The sequence below is a fragment of the Protopterus annectens genome, chromosome 1.part2, assembly GCF_019279795.1.
Source record: "Protopterus annectens isolate FY-2018-M chromosome 1.part2, PAN1.0, whole genome shotgun sequence".
Lineage (NCBI taxonomy): Eukaryota > Metazoa > Chordata > Ceratodontiformes > Protopteridae > Protopterus > Protopterus annectens.
Window position 1 is genome coordinate 1,176,791,614 of NC_056727.1, and position 24,603 is coordinate 1,176,816,216.

General features: G+C 39.2%; 1 protein-coding gene across 2 annotated transcripts in view; it reads right to left on the reverse strand.

Annotated features, from left to right (window-relative positions):
• Positions 1 to 630: 630 nt before the first annotated feature.
• Positions 631 to 24,603, reverse strand: part of DUSP23 (dual specificity phosphatase 23) — an 85,750-nt gene continuing 61,777 nt past the window's right edge. For both annotated transcript variants that reach the window (XM_044060038.1, XM_044060037.1), the window contains exon 4: positions 631 to 1,008. In XM_044060038.1, coding sequence (XP_043915973.1) covers positions 823 to 1,008 — 186 coding nt within the window. In that variant the 3' untranslated portion in view covers positions 631 to 822. The remainder of the gene's footprint in view (positions 1,009 to 24,603) is intronic.

Below are 24,603 nucleotides of genomic sequence, written 5' to 3' on the forward strand. Positions count from 1 at the left end.
ACACACACACACACACACATACTTAGAATGCACATCTTGTGGGTAATCTGGAGAGTCAGCATGCTCTCAGTTAATAGTGCTTTGAGTTATATTGCATGCCCTTTCAAAAAAAAGTTCTTAAGGTATACTGACCTAACATATGCATTTTTTCTGGAATGTTTCTCCTTGGGACTTAATGAAAATAGTGCCTTCCAGGGTGGACATACTGTTCAACAAGTGGAAAATGATAACCCTAGAGTTAATATTTTGCTGCACACTCCAGGTGAGATAATAGAGAGGAAAAGTATTGTTGCAGTCCTGGGAAATTCAAATCCTTTAATGGATGGACATCACTAAGCCTACTTCACTTGATAAACTGCTCACTTCTGTTATATAATAAACAAAAAAATGTGATTTAGCGTTCATTCTTTCATACATTTTCAATCTGTTTAAAGTAAAGGGGAAACTGGAGCCTATCCCAGCGATTACAGGCCATGCATCAGAGCATCAAACCCTGACAAGATGCCGGCCCATCAAAGGATAGACACACAACCACTTTTGAAATGCTCTTTAAATTCACTGTATCTAAAACAGATTATTACTTCAACAGTTACTAATACTCTTTTTTTGCCTTGGAAATAAGATCTACTATTTAACTGTGCTCACAGTAGAATTTAATGCATATCCAGGTGGCACCTTTCAGGGAACAGGTATTCTACATTTTGTCAGCCACAACCATGAACCATGAAAATACAGTACATTTGTGTTACAAATTTAAAGTGCATAGAATTTTGAAACTAAATTTAAACATAGTACTACTGTTAATTTATAGACAAGATCAATTTATTTGATATGGTGATGAAACTGGATGATTGCTTTTTCTTGTTCACTTGTCTCTATTGAACCATGCCGAAGTGCTCGTATTTCATGAATTGCATCAACTCCAGTGATTCTCTTATGCTTTACAAGATAGCAGGCAAGCATTGTACCAGTTCTCCCATAGCCATGCAAACAGTGCACTCCAACACCCTAATAAAAAGAGACAAATATATTATCTTATACCTGCACAAACCACAAAAGCAACAGAGAAAGCAACAGTTTTATCATAACTGTGCATATCTAACCAGTAGTTAATCACTGCATGGATTACTATAGCAAAGTGCTATAGAATAAGGCAGGTGTGGCTAACTCACTGGTAAAACTTTTCTTTCTCCCCTATATTATTCAAAACATAACTGTGGTATTTCAAAATAAAATATATTTAATTGCAGTGTCTGACTGTAGGGTATGTGTAGCAATCCTCACATTGTAAACTGAAAGGGATCTGACCTGCTTCTGCCTTACTTCTAAAATATACATAGTAAAATCAGAATGAATGTGTGGCACATTTTTTTAACTTGCAGTTTTCAAACAAAAACAGCAGAAAACTTTCTCACATACAAAGTACTAAATTGATCTTATTGTCCACAACTAAACACACAAACTATACATCAGTTATTCCCTTTGGTCATATTCATAAAATGCAATATTACTGTCAAGGCCACACTTCTCCAAAGCAATGGGTGAAAAAGTTTTCTCAAAGTTTGCACCAGCAGCTTGGAATTCATTGCCTGAAATATTAGAAACATCCAAGAAATTAACCATATTTAACGAGCAGTTAATTAAATTTCTAAGCAATGTACAGAAGTGCTGCAGGGCTAACACTGACTAAAAATCTGACATCAAGTAGCAATAACAGACAACATACCTTATGACACATAAAGGCTCCTTATCCACTACTTGTCTCACAGCAAGAGGTTCTCCCGTTCAATTCTTGGCTGGAGTGTGGGGAGTGCCTTCTGAGTGGAGTCTGCATGTCCTCCCCGTGGTAGGGTGGCATTCCGAAAGACATGCGTGAATGGGCATGCCTTTGTTGAAGGTTGGGCATCGAGCTGGCAACTCGGCACTGTAAAAATCTACTGCCAATCATTAGTGGATCGGAGTTCCGCTGTGGCGACCCCTAACCAGGAAAAACTTTAAGACAAACAACAACATCCACTACTAATTGTATAAGAAAGATTTGCTCTTTTCTTGGATTTTTGATCTTTTTATTTCCATTCTGTTGGCACTCAGCATTACAAATGTTGACATTTCAACAGGAAGCTGCCTCAGTCCCTATGAAGACCAATGCTGGCCTTACATTGGTGCACAAGGTTTCTAAATAAGGCCAGTGCTACCAGAAGATTTCCTCTATTCTATTAACCACTTAAGGCTCTTAATGGACATTTAGTATGCAATTAATTAAAAACACTAAAGGGAACTATGACAAGAACATTTAATTCTGTAAAAGGACAAGGAAACATGAAAACAGATCTACTGTTATGATAAACATTCTTACCCACAGAGCTGCTATCTTCTTCAGAAAAGGTGATTACAACATTAAATAACTCATAACATCTGTGCAAAGTTCCCAACCAGTAATATCTTACCCATTGAAGAAGAACAGTTACAGGATCCACATTGCAGATCCATGTCAAAACCTGCCCAACCCTTGGACTGTGCCTCCATCTTGTAGTGTGTTGTGAAGGCGTATACAGCTTCTAAAATACCTTGTGTAAAAACATTCCTGAAATGTGTGGCTGATGTTGATGCTGTTCTGCAGCAATAAGCTGTCACTACACTTTCAATTATTTTCTTTGCCATACAGAAAGGCAGCACAGTATGCCAACCATTAAAAAAATAATTTCTTAACTCGCAAGCCTTCTTTCACTTTTTGAAAGCTAAAGTTCATTAGTTCTTCTGAAAACATTAGTCCTTGCATAGGATTGCAGATGCCTGTAAATGTCTCAAGACTTTTTTGCAGCAGTAAAAGTTGGCAGTTACTAATTAATCAAGAGTAACTGCAGAAACTACTTTTGACATGAAAGATAAACATTTGTTTTCAATAATGCTCTTGCACTTATAAATACAAAGTAAGGTGGTTTATGCAGGATATCGCAAGACTGAAATTTTTTTGCTAGAAGTAAAACTAACTGGAAAAGTGCCTCATACAAGAGATACTTCAACTGATAAATGTGCAGGTTCAAAACGAGATAAAGTTAATTTCTGTAACATAAAGTTTAATTCCCAAGGAAAAGAGAAATGTTCTTGGAAGTCTTATGTGAAGGAGTCCTTTAAAACAGCTTATCCTTCTATCAAGGCCTATTTATGGCAAAGCTGGCAGACAAGCAGAGATTGCAGAACAAACCTTAACTGAAGAATAAATCATTTCTGAATAAACAAGAAGAGAATTCTCTGCATGGGATCCAGGCCTTGTATTACAGTCCAGGAAACAAATCTTACCCCTTTGCATAAATGCATTTTTCTTGTAATTGCCTGTTTAGCTTCTTTTAAAATACTAAGAAATTGTGCAGTTAAAAAATTTGCTACTAGGAACCAGATCTCTATTTTTCAAAGTGTCAAACTGAAAGTTTTGAGATAGAGACATAACACTTTGCCATTTTGCAGGGTTAACAATAATTAGTACAATTGTATCAGCTATGTGGGATGAGAAAACAGGCTCATTAACATGAAAACCAAAATTGTCTAGTCTAAGAGAGAACTCAAAAAATCAAACCATACTTGTTTTACTTGAAGAACTTTCTAAATTAAGGAACAGTCATACACAAAGGTCAGGCTCCAGTGAAAGCAGAAAGCATCTACATTCCTGTTTTAAAAGGAAAACATTCTGAGTCAGCTGTGAGGTGGATAGCAAACAGATGCACTTCTATATTCCCACATTCTTGTATCTGAATGAAAAAATCCTGGAACCTGTTTTAATTCATAAACCAAAGTATTTTTTCTGCTGAATGCACCTGCCAGTTGATTTTGTAAGCCTGGAATAAACATTGTTAGAAGTTAAACACTGTGTTGATCAGTCCATTCCCAACTGCAAACTATTTGCAAGGCTGAAAAATCTTCGATTCTCTCTGCTTGTTTATAAATTACATCACTGTAGTACTGTCCAGTTTTGATTAGCAGGTCACCTACCTGAAAACTGCCTGGAAGGCAGTCAGGTCCCTGTAAACCACCCTTACCTCTTTCATGCTGACAGAAAGTTAACTTCTCACTAACTGGGACAAAAGTTTTTTGAAATGGGCTCCCCAAGTATAATCCAAAAATCATGTAGTCATAATCTGAACTCTGGATGGTAGAAGTAAGGTAATTTCTATGGTCAGAAATTCCTTGTTTATATCCTGTGGGATATGAATAATCATATCCAGTGTATCTGTAGAGTGGTTCCAAATTGTACACTGATACTACTATTACTGCATAAGGTATACATAACTTATATACTTATTTCGTTTTAAAAAAAGAAGTTATGTCTTACCATAACGTTCCATCTGTGTTGTTGATCTTCATTCATTCATCACTGATGGGTTGTCGGTTCCGTCCTTGGAACCGAGCTGGCTTTATACAAAGCTCGATCCCGCCAAAAACTCTCGAGCTAAGCTTTTACCCATAATACCCTTCTCCCTGTTAACTCAGATCGAGTTTGCCTGTTACTAGTAAAGCACAGGCTGTTTCTGAGCAAGTACCCTAATTCAAGACTTGGACCCTAGGGCTCCCCAAGTATCCTTAGGAGGGGGAAGGAAGGTGGGACGTGATGAATGAATGAAGATCGACAACACAGATGGAACGTTATGGTAAGACATAACTTCTTTATCTGATGTTGTTAATCCTCATTCATTCATCACTGATGGGGCAGAGTCCCCAGCTACCCTGTGTCACTTGGCTGGCCCTTATGGAAGAATATTCCTGAGCACCATTGAGCCAAAACAGGCTCTTCCCCTGGAGACTAAATCCAATTTGTAATGAGTTATAAAGGTATGAGGAGTAGCCCACATTGCTGCTGCACAGATATCGTCCATAGAAGCTCTTGAGTGGAACGCCACAAAAGTCATCATTAATCTGGTGGAGTGAGCTTTAATTTTCTGTGGTATAGGTTTATTTTCATGGTGATAAATGAAGAGTATACAGTCTCTGAGCCATTTAGATAAGGTCACCTTAGAAACTGACTTTCCCATTTTAGGACCAGAAAAAGATATAAACAGCTGGTCTGATTTGCGCATTGTTTTTTTGTCCTATCTAGATAGAATCTCAACTGTCTGTGTACGTCTAACGAATGCAGACGGTACTCTCCTTTATTTGAAAAGTTAGGGAAAATGGCTGGTGGTCAATAGTCTGGTTAACAGAGAGATCAGAAATGACTTTGGGGAGAAAAGAAGGATTTGTCCGGAGTGATACTCTGTCCTTGTGGAGAATTAAATAGGGACGTTTTATGCATACATTGTGGAGCTCTGAAATATGCCTAGCTGATGTGATGGCCACCAGAAAGAGATTTCCAGGATAAGAACTTGATGTCACAAGTTGCTGCAGGATCAAAGGGAGGTTGCGTCAAAGATTGTAGGACTAGTGTGAGACTTCATTGTTCTATCAGTTGTTTGATTGGAGGTCTAATGTGAGAAATTTCTTTTAGAAAGGTTTTACATAGATGATGTGAGATCAAGGAGGAGTTCCCAAAACCATTATGAAAATTTTTGATGGCAGTCAGGTGGACCCATTTAGTTGAGGCTGCAGCCCCGTCTTCAAAGAAATTTGACAAGTAATCTAGCACTGCAGTAAGTGGGGCTAAGTACGGGTCTAGTTCCCTCTGCTTAGACCAAATTGAAAATCTCTTCCATTTGTCAAGATAAAGTTTCCTGGTGGATGTTTTGTGAGAGGCCAGAATAATGTCACGTACTGGGGAGGAAAGGTTGTTCTGCCTGGTTATCAGCGGAACTGGAGAAACCAAGCTGTCAGCTTGAGACTGGTTAAGTTCAGGTGGCTCAATCCTTGGGGGTGAGAAATCAGATCTGGAGTTGGATCCAGAATCCACGGACGGCATAGTAAGTGAGGCTGGAGAAAGAAGAACCATACTTGTCGAGGCCAATAAGGAGCTATGAGGATCGCTTTGCTTTTTCAACTGAAGAGCTTTCTTCACGAATTGGGGAATCAAAGGAATGGGGGGGTAAGCATAAAGAAGTCCCGTCGGACAATTGTGGATTACAGCATCCATCTGGGACTTCCCCTGTGGGGGTTTAGGGCAAAGTAACTGCTGCATTTGTGGTTTGACAGGGAGGCGAATAAGTCGCAGCAAAGCTGGCCCCAACGGTTGAAAATATTTGTACAGATTGAGGGACCACTCATGAGGCAGAAGAATACATCTGCTCAGCTTGTTTGCAATCACGTTGGAATCCTGGGGATATGCGTTGCTATCAGAAAGCAGTTGGAAGCTATCGCCCATTGCCAAATTCTCATGGTCTCTCGACATAACGGGTAGGACTTAGTTCCCCCTTGCTTGTTGACATACCAGACTACTGACATGTTGTCTGATTGGATGGCAATTGTTCCAGAAGGAAGGACAGACTGAAATGCTTGCAATGCTAAAAGCACTGCCCTCAAGTTCTAGGACATTTATATGTAGATTGGCTTCTGTTGTGGACCATGTGCCTAGGACTGTCATTCCCTGAAAATGCCCCCCCCCACACCCTATCAGGGAAGCATCCGTGGTCACAGTGGCTCTGGGTTGAGAAGGATGGAAGAAGTGGTTCCAAAGTTCTGTTTCTGGCCTTATCCACCAAATTAAGTCCTGTATGCATCGGTTTGTTATTCGAATCTGAAAGGACAGAAGATGATGCTTTGGGTACCACTGAGATAACAGAAGCCATTGGAGAGTCTCATGTGAAGCTTTACAAGAGGCACCACCGGTATAGAAGCTGCCATTGAACCTAGGAGCTGGAGGACTTCTCGAGCTGAAACGTTGTCGTGACAGAGTATCACCTGGAGTTGAAGCCTTAGTCCTTCTAATCTGTGATCTGGGAGAGAGACTAAACAGGACTGTGTGTTGAACACTACTCCTATGAATTCTATGGATTGGGTCAGAGTCAGGTTGTATTTCTCCCAATTTATAGAAATTCCCAGAAGGTTCGCCAAAGAGAGTGTATTTTAGGGCTGTTACCAGTATATGCTCGGTGGGGGCGGTAAGGAGCCAATCGTCTAAATATGGAAACACCTGGAATCCTTGTAGTCTCAAGTGAGCAGTTACTACTGCCATGCATTTGGTGAAAACACTGCGGGCTATAGAGTCTCTGAATGGCAGATCACAGAATTGGTAGTGAATGGCTCCCAGCCAGAAGTGAAGAAGCCTTCTAAAGTGTTTGTCCATTTTGATGTGGTAATACGCATCCTGAAGGTCCACAGAGCACATCCTATTGCCTTTCTCCAAAAAGGGAAGAATGGACGGAACAGTGACCACCTGGAATTTTGCTTGGGTGACAAACTTGTTTAAATTGCCAAGATCCAAGATTGGTCTCTAGTCCCCTGTCTTTTTTGGCACCAAAAAGAATCTTGAGTAAAATCCAGATCTGATCTGATCTGGTGGGACTGCTTGGATGACTCTTTTCTGACACAGCTTTTTTTTTATCTCTAGAGCTGCTTGTTCCCTTTGACTGGGTGGAACATTGGGAATTCGTCAGAGTGGCTTTGGGTAAGAATTGAATGGGATGTGGTAACCTCTGGTTATTATCTTCTGCACCCAAGAGTCAGTGGTTATTGATTGCCAGGCAGCGTGGTGCAGAGAGAAAATGTCCCCCGACTGCTTCCAGAGGAAAGCAATCGGGCTGTACTTCAGGAGCACTGGTAGGGTTGCCCACAGAAGAATCTCTGGGTCCCTGGTTATGTGGGCCCCCTCTGCCTTGGTATGAGCGTATTCCAGAAGAGTTATCCTCTCTGCCTCTGGGGGTGAACTCGCCATGTGTGTCACGAAAAGGACCCTGAGACTTTTTGTGCCACAACTTTCCACTACTCTAATTCCTGGTGAAGGAATGCTGGGGGGGGGGGTACACCTACAGCAGACAGGGTTTTGCCGTCCTTCTCACACCTGACTAGAATGTCCATCACGTTTGGGCCGAACGGGGAAGATGCTTCAACTGGAGTGTTCAGGAAGGAAAACTTAAAGGGGTCTGTGAAATCACCAAAAATGCATCCAGGCTTGACGTCTCATAACTATGCCTGAACCCGCAGCTCTTGCTGCCCCTTCAGTTGCATGGGATATTAACCTTATGGATGAGTTCGATATCGATTCCAAGGTTGCTAACTGCAAGACAACTTTGTTACTTACCTTGTCAGACACCTGTCCTGATAAGGTTCCAGACAGTTCAGAAATTAAGTCTCTTTGGAGCCTAGTAAAATGCGTCAGACAGTTCAAAGACTGAATGGCAAAGGTCAAAGAAGTAAAAACTCGCTTTCCGAGTCTGTCTACTGCCCGGGACTCCCTGTTAGGCGGATGAACAGTCTGAGTCTCTTCAGTGAGCTCTTCCTTTGTGGCCGCTGCCACCACCACCATAGGATCTACTGGTAGACCTTTAGACCAATGTGGACTCTCCTCGGGGGGGGGGGTAGAATTTTATTTGGTCTCCGCAGGATTGGCTCAACAGAGTCAGGATTCTTCCAGGCGAACTGCACCACAAGCTGGACTAGCTCGTCTGCAGGTGGGGTCACCCAAGAGGTAGATGGATGAGCACGAAAGGCCTGCAGGTAAATGGATTCCTCAGAGGAAGGATTTTTGGGCTTCCAGTCAACCCTCTGTTTCAATATTTCAAGGATGTCTCCAAAGGAGACATCTTTAGGGGGGTGACCATGGGGACCCTTCCCCTTCATTGAAATCCATATTCTCTGTTAGAGATTCCTCAAGGGAGTCTACATGCTTTCTCTTGCATGACTTCTTCTGTGGTACCTCTTCAGTGAGAACTTCTGAAGAGGACTCAAAAGAAGGGGCACCCTGTCATAGGGTCTCCTGAGGCTCTCGTGCTAGATGTTCCAAAACAGTGGCTTGTGCCAGCTGCAGCTCAGGGGGAGGAGATGTCAGGGGCTCCGATGCCAAAGGTTTGCCTACAGAGGCAAGGATCCTCTCCATTGCCTGGAAAGCAGGCCCGCCCAAAGAGGGATGGGAGCCCAGAACCGAGAAAGACAACCTCAGAACCAGGGTCACACCCCGCTCTGTCGAGCACGCACCAAAGAGAGGAGCCTCAAGAGGGTTCAGTACCAACAGGACTCCTGGCACCGTGGATGACACCGCAACATGCTCGGAATTGTACTCAGCACCAAGGAGCCTGTAGCCCAATCTCAGACCTGAGGAAGGCCTGCCTCTGAATGAGCCAAAGGGTCGGTTCCAGCACAGAGGAAATGGGTACCGAAAAAAGCATCTGTGTCAGAGGCTTTGAAACCTGCAAGGAGGTCAAAGTAGGAGAATAGGATGGAGTCTGTGGAGAAATATTTCCAAGTCCAACAGGGGGTTGGGTCTTAGAAGGTGTAGGCATCCCCCTGGCTGTCAAAAGCTGGTCCACAAGGCGCACCACATCTAGTTCAGAAAGGCTCCTGGTGGATCTGGTGGATATCCTCGATGGGGACTCTAGCCATTCAAGGAAGGGGCTATATATCTTGCCCCAGGAAAGGATCCACTGATGGGGAGTATCGGGTCCATGCTGCAGTGTCCAACAGCACCAATGTCTCAAGTTTGGAGATGAGGAAGGAATGAGTGTCCATTATAGTCACGGGTACCATGGGTAAGCTCTGTGTCGTGACGGCACTACTTGGAACCGAGGAGGGTGTGGAGATGACAAGTTGTGGTTTAGCAATGGATGGTGCCATAGACATTGTCAGTGCTGAAACAGGCACCAACAACACTAAGAAGGTTGACAGTACTGAGGTCGGTGCCGAAGCAACTGGTTTCTGTTCTGATGACAATTTAGGTATTTTCAGTTTAGATGGCCTATCCTTATCACCAGAAGGTGAAGAAGGTACAGAATGTTGGCTCTTTTTGCCTTTCTTAGGAGGAGGTGAGCCATCTGATTCTGAAAGAGCCTCTGAAAAGCACATCTTAAGGAGGCCCTTTAAAATTAACTTATTCCTGCATTTGTTCAGAGTATGGGAGCTAAATCCCTGGGAAGCAGAGGAAGGTGGTTGCAGAGAGAGATGAGGAACTCCCAAACAATACACACAATCCTCATGAGAGTCACTGTTAGGCATTTTTCGACTACATTTCAGGCATTGTTTAAAGCCTGACGTCCCCTTTTTTTCAGACATACTGAACACACACAACAAATTAACAAATAGAAAGATAAGATTTTTTTTTTTATAAGAAAGGTAAGAAAAGTAAGGGGAAGAAGGAAGAAATACCAGCAATGGTATTTAAGGATTACCACAATGGGTAGGGAGAAAAGCCACACCAACGATGGTACTGAAGTTACCAAAAGGTAATTAGAGGAAAAAGGGAATCAGACGATTCACATGCAGGGTAAAGAGTAGCAACAGACAAAGAGATAGAGATAAGCAAAATACAAGAATAAATTCTTATCAAAGTTTTGTCAAATATCAAAAAAAACTAGACTTAGCCGAGAGGCGGCTTTACGGCAAACAAGATCTGAGGTAACAGGGAGAAGGGTATTATTGGTAAAAGCTTAGCTCTAGAGTTTTGGGCTGGTGTAAGCTTGGTATAAGGCCGGCTCAGTTCCGAGGATGGAACCAACAACCCATCAGTGATGAATGAATGAAGACTAACAAAATCAGATCAATGAATAAACAAATCAATTATAAAACAAACAACTATTTACATAAGTCCACAGCTGATCAATGCATCAAAGTTATACATTAACAATTAAAAATGTTCAAGCAAGTCTTTAACCCAAGATTTATATCAATGTGTAATACTAAAAGTTCTCATCTTTATAGTACACAGTTCACTACTGCAAACAATTTTTGCCATACTAATAAAATTCAAAAGTAGAGGGGGTAACTTTTCCACTTTTTAGTAATATAATTACTTTTCTGATTATAGCAAGAATAGACCAAAGAAGAGACACCTGGGTTTTTGGAATTATCTCATTAAATTTAGAAATATTACATCTATATGATCATAGAGCTTGAATAAAGTTATTAATTTCTTTCCAAAAAAGGGAGATGATGTCTTATTCATATACCATATGCATCCAATCAGCTACTATTTCAAAAACCCATCTCCAGCATTTAATTCTATTTGATTTATACATAATTGTAATTTTGTTAGGAGTGACAAAAGCTCTGTGTAAAAATTTCCAAGTGAAAAATTTCCAGTATAATGAAGATGTAGTTTTATCTGTAGATTTTAATATTAATTTCTTGTATTTTTCAGAGAAGTCTTATGAATTTTTGAGGACTAGTTCCAATAGGAATTGTCTAAATATGTGAAATCTAACTTAAGAATTTTATAAAATTGTGACAAATATGATTTATTTTTCATTGCATTATTATTGATATTTATTATGAATTCCAATAATTTGGGAAATTATTTCTTACCTAGGTTAAATATCTTATTTACCTCTGTGTTCACATCTGTAAAATTAACCAGTCCTCAGAATCTTGATTGTATTTGGACCTTAAAATGTCAATAGTATATCAGTACCATCTATGAATTGATGCCAATAGATTCAATTACTTTATTGTTTCAATACTAGCATTTTGATGAACTTATGAGTTTCTAAGCAGTCATTTGTAAATGCAATTCGAAACATAAAAAATATTAAGTCTTTAATACAGTGGTTAGAATATGTGAATTTTTACAAAGAAACAAACGAATAAACTCAATGTCAGTGGCTCAAGCAAAATCCTCTCGTAAATATGTAAGCCAAAATGCAAATAAAATGTGTCTCAAGTTCAAGTAAAAATCTAGCATATTTAGCCAGATGTAAGAAAAGTCCAGCATTTTTGGAAAAACGAACCGTTCTTTGCATGAACATGTTCACGAGCATATCGGAGATATTCGCAGACAAGACATAAGAAATGCACTAGCAAGACACGTAATGGATAAAGGATTAGACCACAGCCTTTCATTCTTAGTTTTACAATTGATTAATAATGATCTCAGAATGAGTGATGAAAAGAACAAAACTGAATCTTTTGAAATGCATTGGATTATTACATTACAATCTGATAAATGTTTCGGTCTCAAAGAGACTGTTTCTTTAAAGCTATTCCTTAAGTCATGTGATGTATTTAAATGATTTTAGTGGTTACTTTGCTTCAAATTGTATTTAAACTGCTAGTCTGTCTTTTTACATGGTCTGATGAAGCATCAATAGTGGATGTGAAAGCGCTCACCTGTTTCTGTATACATTAAAGATTTTAAGATGTGCTACAATCTGTTTCATTTTATTTGCTTTTTGAAACTTTTGGAAAGAGAAAAGGATGTTATTTAAATAGGGAATTTGAGAAGAGAGTGTAATACCATTTACGCAAAAATCTTTTACTAACCAGATACAATTATTAGGTACTATTTGTTTATGACTGGTTGTGATATATTTATTATTTACTATTTCTTGATGTATTTGTTTCCATTTAGATGAATTTATCCTTAACAATATAACTTTTGCAACTGCTGAAGTAGCATACAATTGAATATCAGGGAATCCTATTCCACCATTATCCTAACTGCTTCTGTGCCAAAGGAAATTGGTTTATTAATATGCCATAAAAATTTAAGTAGAATATTATTAATCTTTTTCTCAATTTTTTTGGTGGAGATAAGACAAACAATATTTTAGGGAGAATTAGCTTATTAATAAGCATTAATCATTCTTCCATGGTAAAGCAGAATGTGTTCCAATTTGTGACTAAACTTAAAATTTTATCAACAACCTGTTGAAAGTTTGTTTGTATCATTTATTTACTATTACAGGTAATGGTTACATCAAGGTATTTCATTTGATTGCTATTCCAACTGAAGTTTGAAATTTTTGTATGATTTTTTTATTAATTAATAATGGACTTGTGTTATGATTAAATCTTAGGTTTGAGATTTCTTCAAACTGACTCACATAACTAATTATATGTTCTAATACATTTTCTATATTTCCTATTGTTAACAAAATATCATCAACAAAGAGTTGAATCTTTAGTTCAAAATCTTCTTTTATTTTGATACCATTAATATTCCTATTTGATCTACTACTCTTTGCAAAAGGTTCTATAGCTAATGCAAAAAAGTCAAGGCAATAATGGACAGCCTTGTTTTGTGCCTTTTTGTAATTTTAAGGAATTTAAAGGAATTAGAAAGAACATTTTTAACATAAGCACAAGAGTTACTGTATTGGTCAGGTGAGAAATTATACACTTTAAGTGTTTTAAACAGGTATGACCAATTAACTGAGTCAAAAGCCTTATCTAAGTTGAGACTAATGATAGAAAGTTATTTTTTATTTTATTGCATAGTCTGTTAATGTATTTATTCTTATTATATTATCATGTACTTGTCTATTTAAAATAAACACAATTTGATCATTGCTAATTAGTTTAGGTTTAAGAAGACATAAACATCTTATAGTCCAAATTTAAAGTGAAATGGGTCTGTATGATAAACAGTTTGTTGGATCCTTATTTTGTTTTAAAATATGTGATATAAAGGAATATTTCCATGATGGTGGGACTTCAGCAGTTATTTTCATTTCTCTATAGATCTTATCTAATTTTTTAACTGCATTATCTGGTAGTATTTTATGTAGTTCTGATATAAGACCATCTAAGCCATGCACCTTATTATATTTTTAACTTTTTCATTTGACCTTCTATTTCTGTTAAAGTGAATGGTCTATCGTTTTTTTTTTGTTCACTTATTAATTTATTATTTATATTTTCCCTTAGAAAATGTTCAACTATATCATTATCTAGGTTATATGTATTATTATTTACAGTTTCATAAAACATTTTAAAGCCCTTGAGAATGCCTTTAATATATGTTATACTTTCTTTATTGTTTATATGTGTTATAATTTCTGTGATATGATTTAGTTTATTTATTTTATGTAAGAGCAAGTTTGTGCAAGCTTAAAGGGTTTACTGAATATGCCTGAAGTTTAGGTTTTTCCAAGTTTATTGAAACTTTATGATTCAGAATTTCAACATATTTTGTATTTAAGTTTTTAAGTTCAGAATGAATGACTGATAATGTCATTTAGTTGTAGATTTAACTTCAGCATGTCTATTTTGGCCTACAGTGTATTCAATTCTGTCTCATTCTCTTGTTTTACGAACATACCAGCCAGTAACTCTTCCATTTAAGTAAGCCTTTAGTGAATCCCACAGAACAATGTCAGTTACTTCACCATTAATGTTTATTTCTAGGAAATGTTTGATCTCTTTAATATACCAATCCTTGAATCCTTTTATTTTAATAATGTACGCTGGTAATCTCCTGTGATGTATTAGAATGTCAGTTTTTAAAATAGTATTAAATATTATAGCATTATGGACATGAAACTATTGAAACTTCTCTGATATGTGATAACAGATTGGGACAAAAAAATTATCAATATTCATTTGTGTTCAATATCTATATAAATAACGGGCAAACTGAAGAGAGTTTGTTTTTCTTAGCTCATATGTATCCTTTAAATTCATTAGATTTACAAAATTTGTTAAGTGTTTGGCTGAAGATGTGATTCTCAGCTTTCTATCTGCAGTGTAATCTTTGTCTGATAAAACACAATTAAAATCACCAGCCATTATGATTTCACATTTCCTGTAATAGGCTACAGTATCCATGTAATTTTTTGCATCTTTAGCTCCAACCTCTGAGTTCACCAATGTATATAGTTTTTTGTTCCACTCAGTTATAACAATGTTTAACTTACCATTTTTAACAACATAGGTATCTTTTACTTTAGGCATTACTGGTAAGTTCTTCCATAAAATGAGGGTTCCTCTTATTTTACCACGAAAGCCAGGACGTGATAAAACCAAATATTTTTTTTATGAAAGTTTACTTACATCCTTACTAAGTAAATGAGTTTCCTGTAGAAATACTATTTGAGCTTTGTGCAATTGCAAACATTTGAACAGACTCTTTACTGGATTATTCAATCTATTAATATTAATAAATACACATTTAAAAACAGACATTCATATAAAAGAGAAGAAAAAAGGCAGGTATGATGAAAATTCATTTATATATAGAACTTATTTTATATCTAATAATATGAAATCTTCAGCTATGGACAAAACTTTTGAAACAAATAAAAAAATTACCTAATGACATAACCCTAAAACATCCTACCATGGAATAAGATATTCGTAGTTTGTTGACAAATATGTACAAAGTACCTCTCAAGCTCTCCATTAGACTAACAAAGCTTAGCTCATGCTTCTGATTCATATTAATGTGTCTCATTCTTTAGTATGCATCATATTAAAAAAGCCTATCAGTGAGTTGTGATGAATAAGAAAATAAACAGGTGCTCAGAATCTTTATTATAAGTTGACCAAACTGAATATTTCTTCAATCATCTTTCCCTATCTCCCTGGTCTACTATAGGAAAGAAGTCAGTTGTTATTTTTATATTTATTAATGTATAGGTCAGATGATTTTATATTTTTTTCTATTTTATTTACCATGTGTAAAGATGTACATAAAATCTTAAGTTCATAAATTAGTACCAGGCTAGCTGTCCTTGTGGGCCACTTCAAGCCCAGCCAATTACCCCATGTGAGAATAAAATCCTGCACCTTGTGCCTATAAGATGAACACCTTAACCACTATGCCAACCTCCTGCCCTTGTACACAGGCATACTCTAACTATATTCATATTTACTTATTTTGATCTCTTTCTATTTCTGTTTGCATACTATATCTTGTATTATTACTATATTCCTAGGTTTTATATTTTAGCTATAATCCTAGTGTAGAGTGTCATAAAATAGGTGCTCCAACTCTCCATCCTTAGTATCTTCTCATTCCACCAGGAGTCTCAAGGAAGCAGAAGTGGAAAGATGATGAGGAAATTTTTTACGGTACAAATTCAGATGGGAGCTCTTACAGCTCCTGCCCCTTCGGGTCAGGAAGTCCAATCATTTACTACTCCACCCATTTCAGCTCCTTCTCTAATCCAACCTGTTTTAGAGTCCTCGGATCTGAGCATCCTGGGCCTGCCTGGATCAGATCTGAAGAAAGCACCTTCTTTGGATCCAAAAGTTGCTTTGAGTACACCAGCTCCAACATCCTTGGAGCTGGTTGGCTCTTGGATCTGAAGCATCCCTGTTGGGTCTGAAGTCTGGAGTCAACTCTTAGGTTTTGGAGCAGTCTCTTCCTCTCGGATCCTCAGCACTAGACAGCTCGGCTCTGACTTCTGCCTCGGGTGGATTGTTCTCAGAGCAGAGGGAGGTGATGGACCAGAAACTTGTTTCTTGTCTCCATTATCTTCCTTCTCTTCTGGGCGATCTGCCTTTGAGGTTGTGAAGAGAGTGTCCTCTGCTCCGGCAGGACGGATGTATCCTAACCCCCCCCGGATCCTCCCTCTACTTCCCAGTTGTCTTTGTGACTTGAGCCTCATCACTCCACTTCACAGGGACAGCCAGCTCAAAGCCTCCAGACTACCCAGCAAGGTATTCTGATCTCTTTTGATTCTTCACTGGATCATCCCAGTGAGGAAGTCCCTAGGAAGAGGAAGTGCAAAAGGAGGCACTTGGACTCTCCCCAAAATTCAGTCACTGAGGATACTGATTTCGATGAAGGAGGGAGATTGCCAAAACCACCACCCAATGACATCTCATTTGGAGACATTCTTGAGATCATTAAGCAGAAGTGTGGCTAGTTTTCCCAATACCCTTCTCCAGCAGAATCAGTATTTCTGGAGGCCTTTGGTGCTGGCCAGTCTACTTCCTGGGTTACTCCACCCACCAATGAGCTCATTGACTTAGTCTCTAGGCAGGTGTGGAAGGAACTTAATTCGGTTGAGCTAATCCCTAAAAGACCAGACTGGATTCTGGCACCAACAGTAGGAAGGGAGTTTTGGAGTAAGAGGGTGTCAGTAGATGCAATGGTTGTGCCAGAGGCCATGAAGAAGGAACTTGCTGAACAGAGTTCCACTGTCTATCCTCCTAACGGAGAATCTAGGGCGACAGACAGATTTGGGAAGCATATTTATATTTCAGTGACTTTTGCATTTAGGTCGCTGAATTATCTGGCATATTTTATGAGACTTAAAATAAATTTGATTAAAGAGCTATCAAAGTCTCTTTCAGGGACCGATACTGCTGAGGCTCAATCTTCAATAGCCTCTCAACTGGCTACCCTTCAAGCTATATCTAACTCACCCATAAGGCTTATCTCACATGCTGCAGAAGGCACCTCAAGGGCTGTGGGTTCAGTAATCTCTATCAGGAGGCATACCTGGATGCACCTGTGTGATTTTGTGGAGCCCTTCAAGTCATTTGTCAATGTCCTTTTGACAGCACATTTTGGCCCCACAGTGAAGGACACACTCTCTAGGTGTGAAAAGGGTGGAAAGACCCTCTCTGCAGTGGGCGTGCATTTTTCTACTCCTCAAAGAACCTTCTCCAGGAATCAACATGCCAAAAAATGTGGTTCAGAAAGTCCCAGGGTCTTTCCCAAGACACACATGCAGATAGATCCCTTACAGAAAGAGGGGAGACTATAATGGATGGTGATGCCCCCATGGCAGAGGAGGCCTGCAAAACCAGGGGTCTGGGGATTCCTTTTCTGACAGACTGTATCAGCACTCCTGAAAGGAGGCCCAACTACCCACCTCCGGATGCAGTCAGGCATTTACTATCCCTGCACCAGACAGCCTGGCAAAATATAACAAAAGACATTTGGGTGCAGCGGATTATTTTACAGAGGTTACATAATTCCCTTTTCTCTATCTCCTCCACCTGTATACAAAATTTCCAATGTTCCACCCAATCAGAAGAAAACAGCAGCACAAGAGACACAAAAGTTACTAGAAAAAAGAGCCATCTAAGAGGTCCCACCAGACCAAATAGAATCCGGAACTTACTTAAGATTCTCTTTAGTGCCAAAGAAAACTGGACTGGAGAATGATTCTGGATCTCAGTGTGTTGAAAAAGTTGGTTCGACACACAAAATTTTCAGATGGTCATGACTCAGTCCATTCTGTCCTTTTTGGGCAAGGATGACTGGATGTGCTCAATAGACCTTCAGGATGTATACTATTACATAAAAATGAACAGACGGTCCATAAGGTACTTATGCTTCCGGCGGGGAACCAGTCACTAACAGTTCAGAGCACTGCCCTTTGACCTCACCACAGCCCCCAGAGTGTTCAACAAATGTATAGCAGTAGTAGCAGCTAACTTGAGACTGCAGGGTTTCCAAGTGTTTCCATATTTAGACTGGCTCAATACCACCCCAACCGGGCATCTACTCAAAGAAACGTGAGATCAGGTGCTACAGACTTGTTTATATCTAGGAATAACCATAAATTACAACATGTCTCTTTTATAACCGTTTCAAACATTGGCATTCATAGGAGCGTTTTTCAACACAGTATCACTGACAGTTTTTCTTCCTCTCTCAAGAGAGCAGACTTATCAGATTCCAGGTCAAATTAATTCACAGTAGCAAAATATAAGCCCGATTGATACTTCAAGCTTTAGGGTCAATCTCAGTGGCCATAGTATTAGTTCCTTTGGAAAGATTTTATACGAGGATACTTCAATGGGTGCTAACAACACAATGGTCAACTCTGTGGCAATGGGCGAGATCTTCCAACTGCCTTCTGACAGCAACTCATCTTCCAGGGGAAGTTCAATATGATAGCAGACAAACTGAGCAGGTCCATTCTACTGCCTCACAAGTTGTCTCTCAACCACCAAATAACGAATGTAATTTTCAGTCAATGGGGCCAGCCACGCTGCAATCTTTATGCTTCTCCTCTAAACAAGTGCAGCAGCTTCTTTGCCCTGATCCCCCATCCGGGGTATCACTGAGGAATGGTATACTCCACGACTGGCCTCCTGGTCTTCTGTATGCCTATCCTCCAACCCCCTTAATTCCCAGATTCCTGCAGAAAGCAGCCCGGTTGAAGAACAAAGTCATCCTCATTGCACCTTATTGGCCTCTGCAGAATTGGATTCCCTTCTTCTGGCCTCACCTACAGTATCCACTTTGGATTCTGGATCCAACTGCAGACCTTCTGTCCCATCCGACAGGAATGGTTCATAGGTTCATAGGTTGGTACTAGGCTATCAGCCCTAGGGCCTATACAAGCCTAGCCATAACAATTCCCTGGCTATTTCTTCCCACATTATTTACTTTCCTGGACCCCTGTCTAGCAGGGCGACTGACGTGATCCCTGGGGTGAATTTCCTTTCTCCCATCCAATCGTCAAGGTTCCTCTTGAAGAGGTCCAAAGAGGCACTCTGCTTGACATGTATGGGCAATCTATTCCAGAGTCTGGGGAGTCTCTGGGTCAGGAACCTATCCCTCCAGCATGTTTTGTTTATTGTGATGCCAAGGTTTAGATCCCTGGAGCGTGTAGCTCTGAGGGATTGGGATTTCTTTAAGTGTAGCATGTCCAACAGCTCTGGGTTTGACATGGCCTTGTATGTTAAGCAGAGATCGCCTCTGAGTAGACGATATGCAACAGAGTATAGCTGGAGTTTTTTAAGGCGGTCAGCGTAGGGCATCTGCTTTAGGCCTGTGATTCTTTTAGTGAGGTATTTCTGAGGCCTTTCCAGTTGTTGCAGATGTCTTGAGAGGTACATACCAAATGGGGCGTTGTATTCTATAATGGGGCTAATGAGGGATGAGTACAGTGGGACAATGACCTCCTTTTTTCTGGATGAAAAGCCATTCGTGATGAGGTGTGCCACAAAGAAGGATTTCCTGACTGTTGTGGCGATGTGGTTATCGAAGGTGAGACCACTGTCCACCTGTGTCCCTAAGTCTCTTATCACACTTTCTGTGTTTAGTGTACTGCCACCTATATGGTAATTCATGGATACATGTTTTTTCCCAAAGGGGATAACAATACATTTCTTGGCATTGAGCTTGAGCCCATGGCTCTGGCACCAAGCATCTGTTTCTGTAAGGCCCTTTTGTAGAGTATCCACATCATTTGGGGATTCAATAATGGCTCCCAGTTTGCAGTCATCTGCAAACTTTGTTAGCCAGAGTCCCTTAGTGTTGACCTGTACTTCAGAGAAGTAGATGCCAAACAAGAGTGGCCCCAGGACTGAACCCTGAGGTACTCCACTTGTCACTTGTCTGGAGCTGGATTTGGAGTCGGCTACTTTTACAGTGTGGGTTCTATCAGTAAGCCATTTAGCAACCCATTGGGTGACATAGGGATTAATGCCCAACTTAGTAAGTTTATCTATGATACCAGAGTGGGGGATGGTGTCAAAGGCCTTGGCAAGGTCTAGATAGGCTGTGTGGACCACCTTACCCTTGTCCATGGCTCTGGAGACTGATTCAAAGAGTCAGTCAGGTTCAGGAGACAAGATCGGCCCTTCACGAACCCAAACTGGGTGGGGTCCAGTGTTTGAAGGTTGCCAATGTCTTTGTTTATAAGTTCCATGATTCCATCTACTCAAAGAAACGTGAGATCAGGTGCTACAGACTTGTTTATATCTAGGAATAACCATAAATTACAACATGTCTCTTTTATAACCGTTTCAAACATTGGCATTCACCCGGCCATCTCAAACCTCAAACTAACAGTGTGGTTTCTCCAATTTCTTTAACAGCCAGACAACAAATGCTCTCCTCCCCTGTCTGTAGCATAATTTTATCTTCCCATAAACCCTCTATTTGAAAACTCTACGGGTGTAAATGGAAAAGGTTCATTTACTAGGCAGAGCAAAATCAAGAGGACCCCTTCTCAGCTCCAATAAAATCTGTTCTGGAATTTCTGGCAAGTCTTTTTAATGAAGATGCTAGTTCATCCACTATTAAAGTATAGCTAGTGGCAGTCTCTAATTTCCATGCTGGTTTCAATATTCTTCATTGGCTTTCTCTAAGTTGTGCAAAGCATTCTTGAGGGACACTCTCCTACTCAAACCCCCTTTTAAGGACCCCACTCCACTATGGGATTTAAATTTGGTACTACAGGCCTTATTTCATTCTCCCTTTGAGCCAGCGGCTAAATGTGATCTATAATTCTGACCTGGAAAACTATCTTTCTAGTGGCAATTACATCTGCTAGAAGAATACCAGAACATCAGGCATTACTTTCTAAATCTCCATATTTGATTTTTCCTAAGGGCAGGGTAATGGTAAGTATCAATACTTCCTTCCTTCCTAAGGTGGTGTCAGATTCTAACATCAACCGATCCATTAACTTGCCAACCTTCTTTCCTAAATTTGCAAATACAGGTGAATATCTGTTGCACTTATTGGATGTCCACACACAATTATAGTTTTACTTACACAGACCAAAGCAAATTAGGAAGACAGATTGGCTATTTGTCTCCTTTGCACATCCTAAACTGGACAAATCAGTTACAAAGGTAACCCTAGGCAGATGGTTGATGGATTGTATATCATTTATCTATAACAAGTTGAATCTACCCTTATACACTACTGTCCTTTATGTTGAGCTCCAGATATGGCATGACATAATAGTCTGTCAAGATCTGAGAGATGTTAGGGGTTGGTGCATTATGGGTAGGGAAGAGCTCGAGAGTTTTTGGTGTCCACCAGCTAGTGTAATGGTCGAGCGGATCCAAGGATCAGATACAAACCCATTAGCTGAGGAAAAATGAAAATGGACAACAAAGATGTAATGTTATGGTGGGTACATATATTCTTTTTATTCACTCTTAGACAGTAAGAAGTAACCTGGACAGTTCTTACAATTTTAGAACTCTCGCAGCATCATAAAAGAGCTCATGATTTTAATTAGGCTGTTTCGAGCTGGCCCTAATGACAATGGCTTACAAATGAACAGTTTATCCATTACAATTCACATAAAAACATTCACGAGTGAATCCTAGCCGCCTCCACTCCACATATCAATCCCCCAAACCCTTCCAAACCACTAAAAAACAATAAAAAAATTTCAAAGTATGTTAACCACTAAAAAGCTATTGTATTTAAAGAAATAACATTTAGTGATTCAGTAAGCACTATTCGTATGGGACGTTTAACATAAAACAGACTGTCATTTTTTAAAGGAGACATAGAATATAAACTTGGATTAAAAGAATGACAGTTATGTGTTATCCAGGTTTAATTTGTAGAAGTGTGAATGTTACTCTAATTATTTGATAACATTCCAATAATAACTTTTATATATGTAAGGGACTTTATTTTTTATACTTTGTTTATAGCATAGTATAACAAACTATATATTTTTATACTTTGTTTATAGCATAGTATAACTTTCCTGGGTGCTACTGCAGGTCAGGTTTACTATTAGTAGCAAACATTAAGAACTACTTGATAACTGACAAGTGGTTTAGAATACAGTTCACTGACTTTTGCTTATTATCTAACTTGTATTCACTGACATCTTAACATATGATTCAAAATATTATGATTATTTACTTTTAGACAGGAAGAAGTAACCTGGACAGCTCTTAGAATTTTAGAACACTTGCAGCATCAAAAGTGCTCATGACTGTAAGTTGTTTCAAGATGGTTTTCATGATAAGTGCTTGAAAACGACAATCCATCAGTTGCAATTCACAACACAAATGCCCACAAGTGAATCCAAGCCACCTCCACACCATACAATAATCCCTCAAATCCTCCAAACCACCAAAAAACAACAAAAACATCTCAAAGTATCCCAGCCACTGCAAAGCCATTGTACTCAAAGAAATAACATTTAATGATTCAGCAAGCATTATTTTATGTGATGTTTAATATAAAGCAGACTGCCATTTTTTTTAAAGAGACATAGCATATAAACTTGCATTAAAAGAATGACAGTTATGTGTGATTCAGGTTTAATTTGTAAAAGTGTGTTACTCTATTTGGTATCATTCCAATAATGACATTTATATATATATATATATATAAATCTATATTTTTTACACCTTGTTTATAATAAATCATGTCTTTCCTGGGTGCTGTTGCATGTCAAGTATAATATCAGTAGCACACTACTGGACCATTTTAAGAACCCAGAATGTAACTTAACTTGCCTCTTTGGTGTCATTTGTTGCATTATATTTAATAGTAAATTATTCAACTATGCCAAAATATCAGAAAGTGTGCCAACTAACATACGTTTCACCATAATAATGATTAACTTTTAAAAAGATGAATAGTTTAACCTTTTAAACTCAAAATAACTGGCTTTACGTTCATATATAGCTAAAAGAATCAAACTCTAGCATTTTAAAAGAGAACTAGTAACCATTTGAAGTAGGGAGAGAAAGAAAGAAAGAAATGCTTTACCTTGTAAAAAGTAATATGCAGCACCTGTTTATAAGTATTCAAGCACTTATTTAAATCTGATAATTGATCTGATTTTCTGAACTGTTTGGTCCTATGAAGACAGAAATTTAGTTGCCTATGAACGTCCGGCAAATGCAACATATACTCCCTTTATTGGAGTAATTGGGGAAAAAAACTGGTAATTGTATAGTCTGATTACTACTTGATTCAGTAGCCACTTTAGGCATAAAGGATGGATTAGTACAGAGGGAAACTCTATCTTTGTGGAAAATAATGTAAGGTGGTTTAGAAGCAAGTGCCTGTAATTCAAAAATTCTTCTTGCTGAGATAATGGCCACTAAAAAAATAGTCATCCAAGACAAAAATGTTATGTCACAGTCGCTAGCTGGCTCAAATGGCTTTTGAGTCAGACCATGGAGGATGAAAGGGAGATCCCAAGGAGGAGGAGTGGGGTATTTGATGGGTGGTCTAAGAAGGAAGACCCCCTTCATAAAGGCTGTACATAATCTAGAAAAAGCGACAGAACCTGAAAATAACCCAGAGTGGAAGTTGGATATGGCCGTTAGCTGAAGTTTAATCGTAGCAAAGCTGGATTGCTATTTAAACATGAAAGCCAGAAAGGAAGGGATGGTAGGGATAGAGGCCAAATAAGGGTCTATGTTCCTGTTTGGCGGCCCGAACAGAGAATCTGTTCCACTTGCTTTTATAAACTTTTTTGGAAGATGCCTTTTGCGAAGCAAAAACAACACTCCTGACTGGAGATGAAAGCCAGGACCTTTTAACAATCATTGGAATTGAAGAAATCATGTGGTTAGCTTGAGAGTGGCCAGATCTTGATGACATCCTAGTGATGGATGGGCTAAGAGGCCCCTAATGGGCTCCAGTATCCATGGAGTATACTTCAAATGAGACCAGAGAAAGGGAAACCAAGTGTGATGAGGCCAGAAAGGAGGATTGTGATGGTCTTCAACCTTTGGGCTTTCTGAAGGAATTCTGGGATCAATGGAAGGGGAGAATAAGCATAAAGGAGACTGGAGGGCTAATCGTGGACAAGACCATCCCTCACAAACTCCTGGGGTGGGGGTAAGCCCAAAGTACCTGTTGCACTTGTTGTTGTGAGGGGAGGCAAAAAAGCTGCAGCAAGGCTGGCCCGATGGTCAAAAAATCTGATTCGCAACTGTTTGATTGAGGGACCACTCGTGAGGTGTCAGGATGGATCTGCTGAGCCTGTCCACCAGTACACTGGATTTCCCCAGTATGTGAGCTACAATAAGAAAGCTGTGTGAAGAGATCACCCATTCCCAAACTCTCATGGCCTCTCTGCAAAGGGGGTAAGAACAGGTTCCAACTTGTTTGATGTACCAGACTAC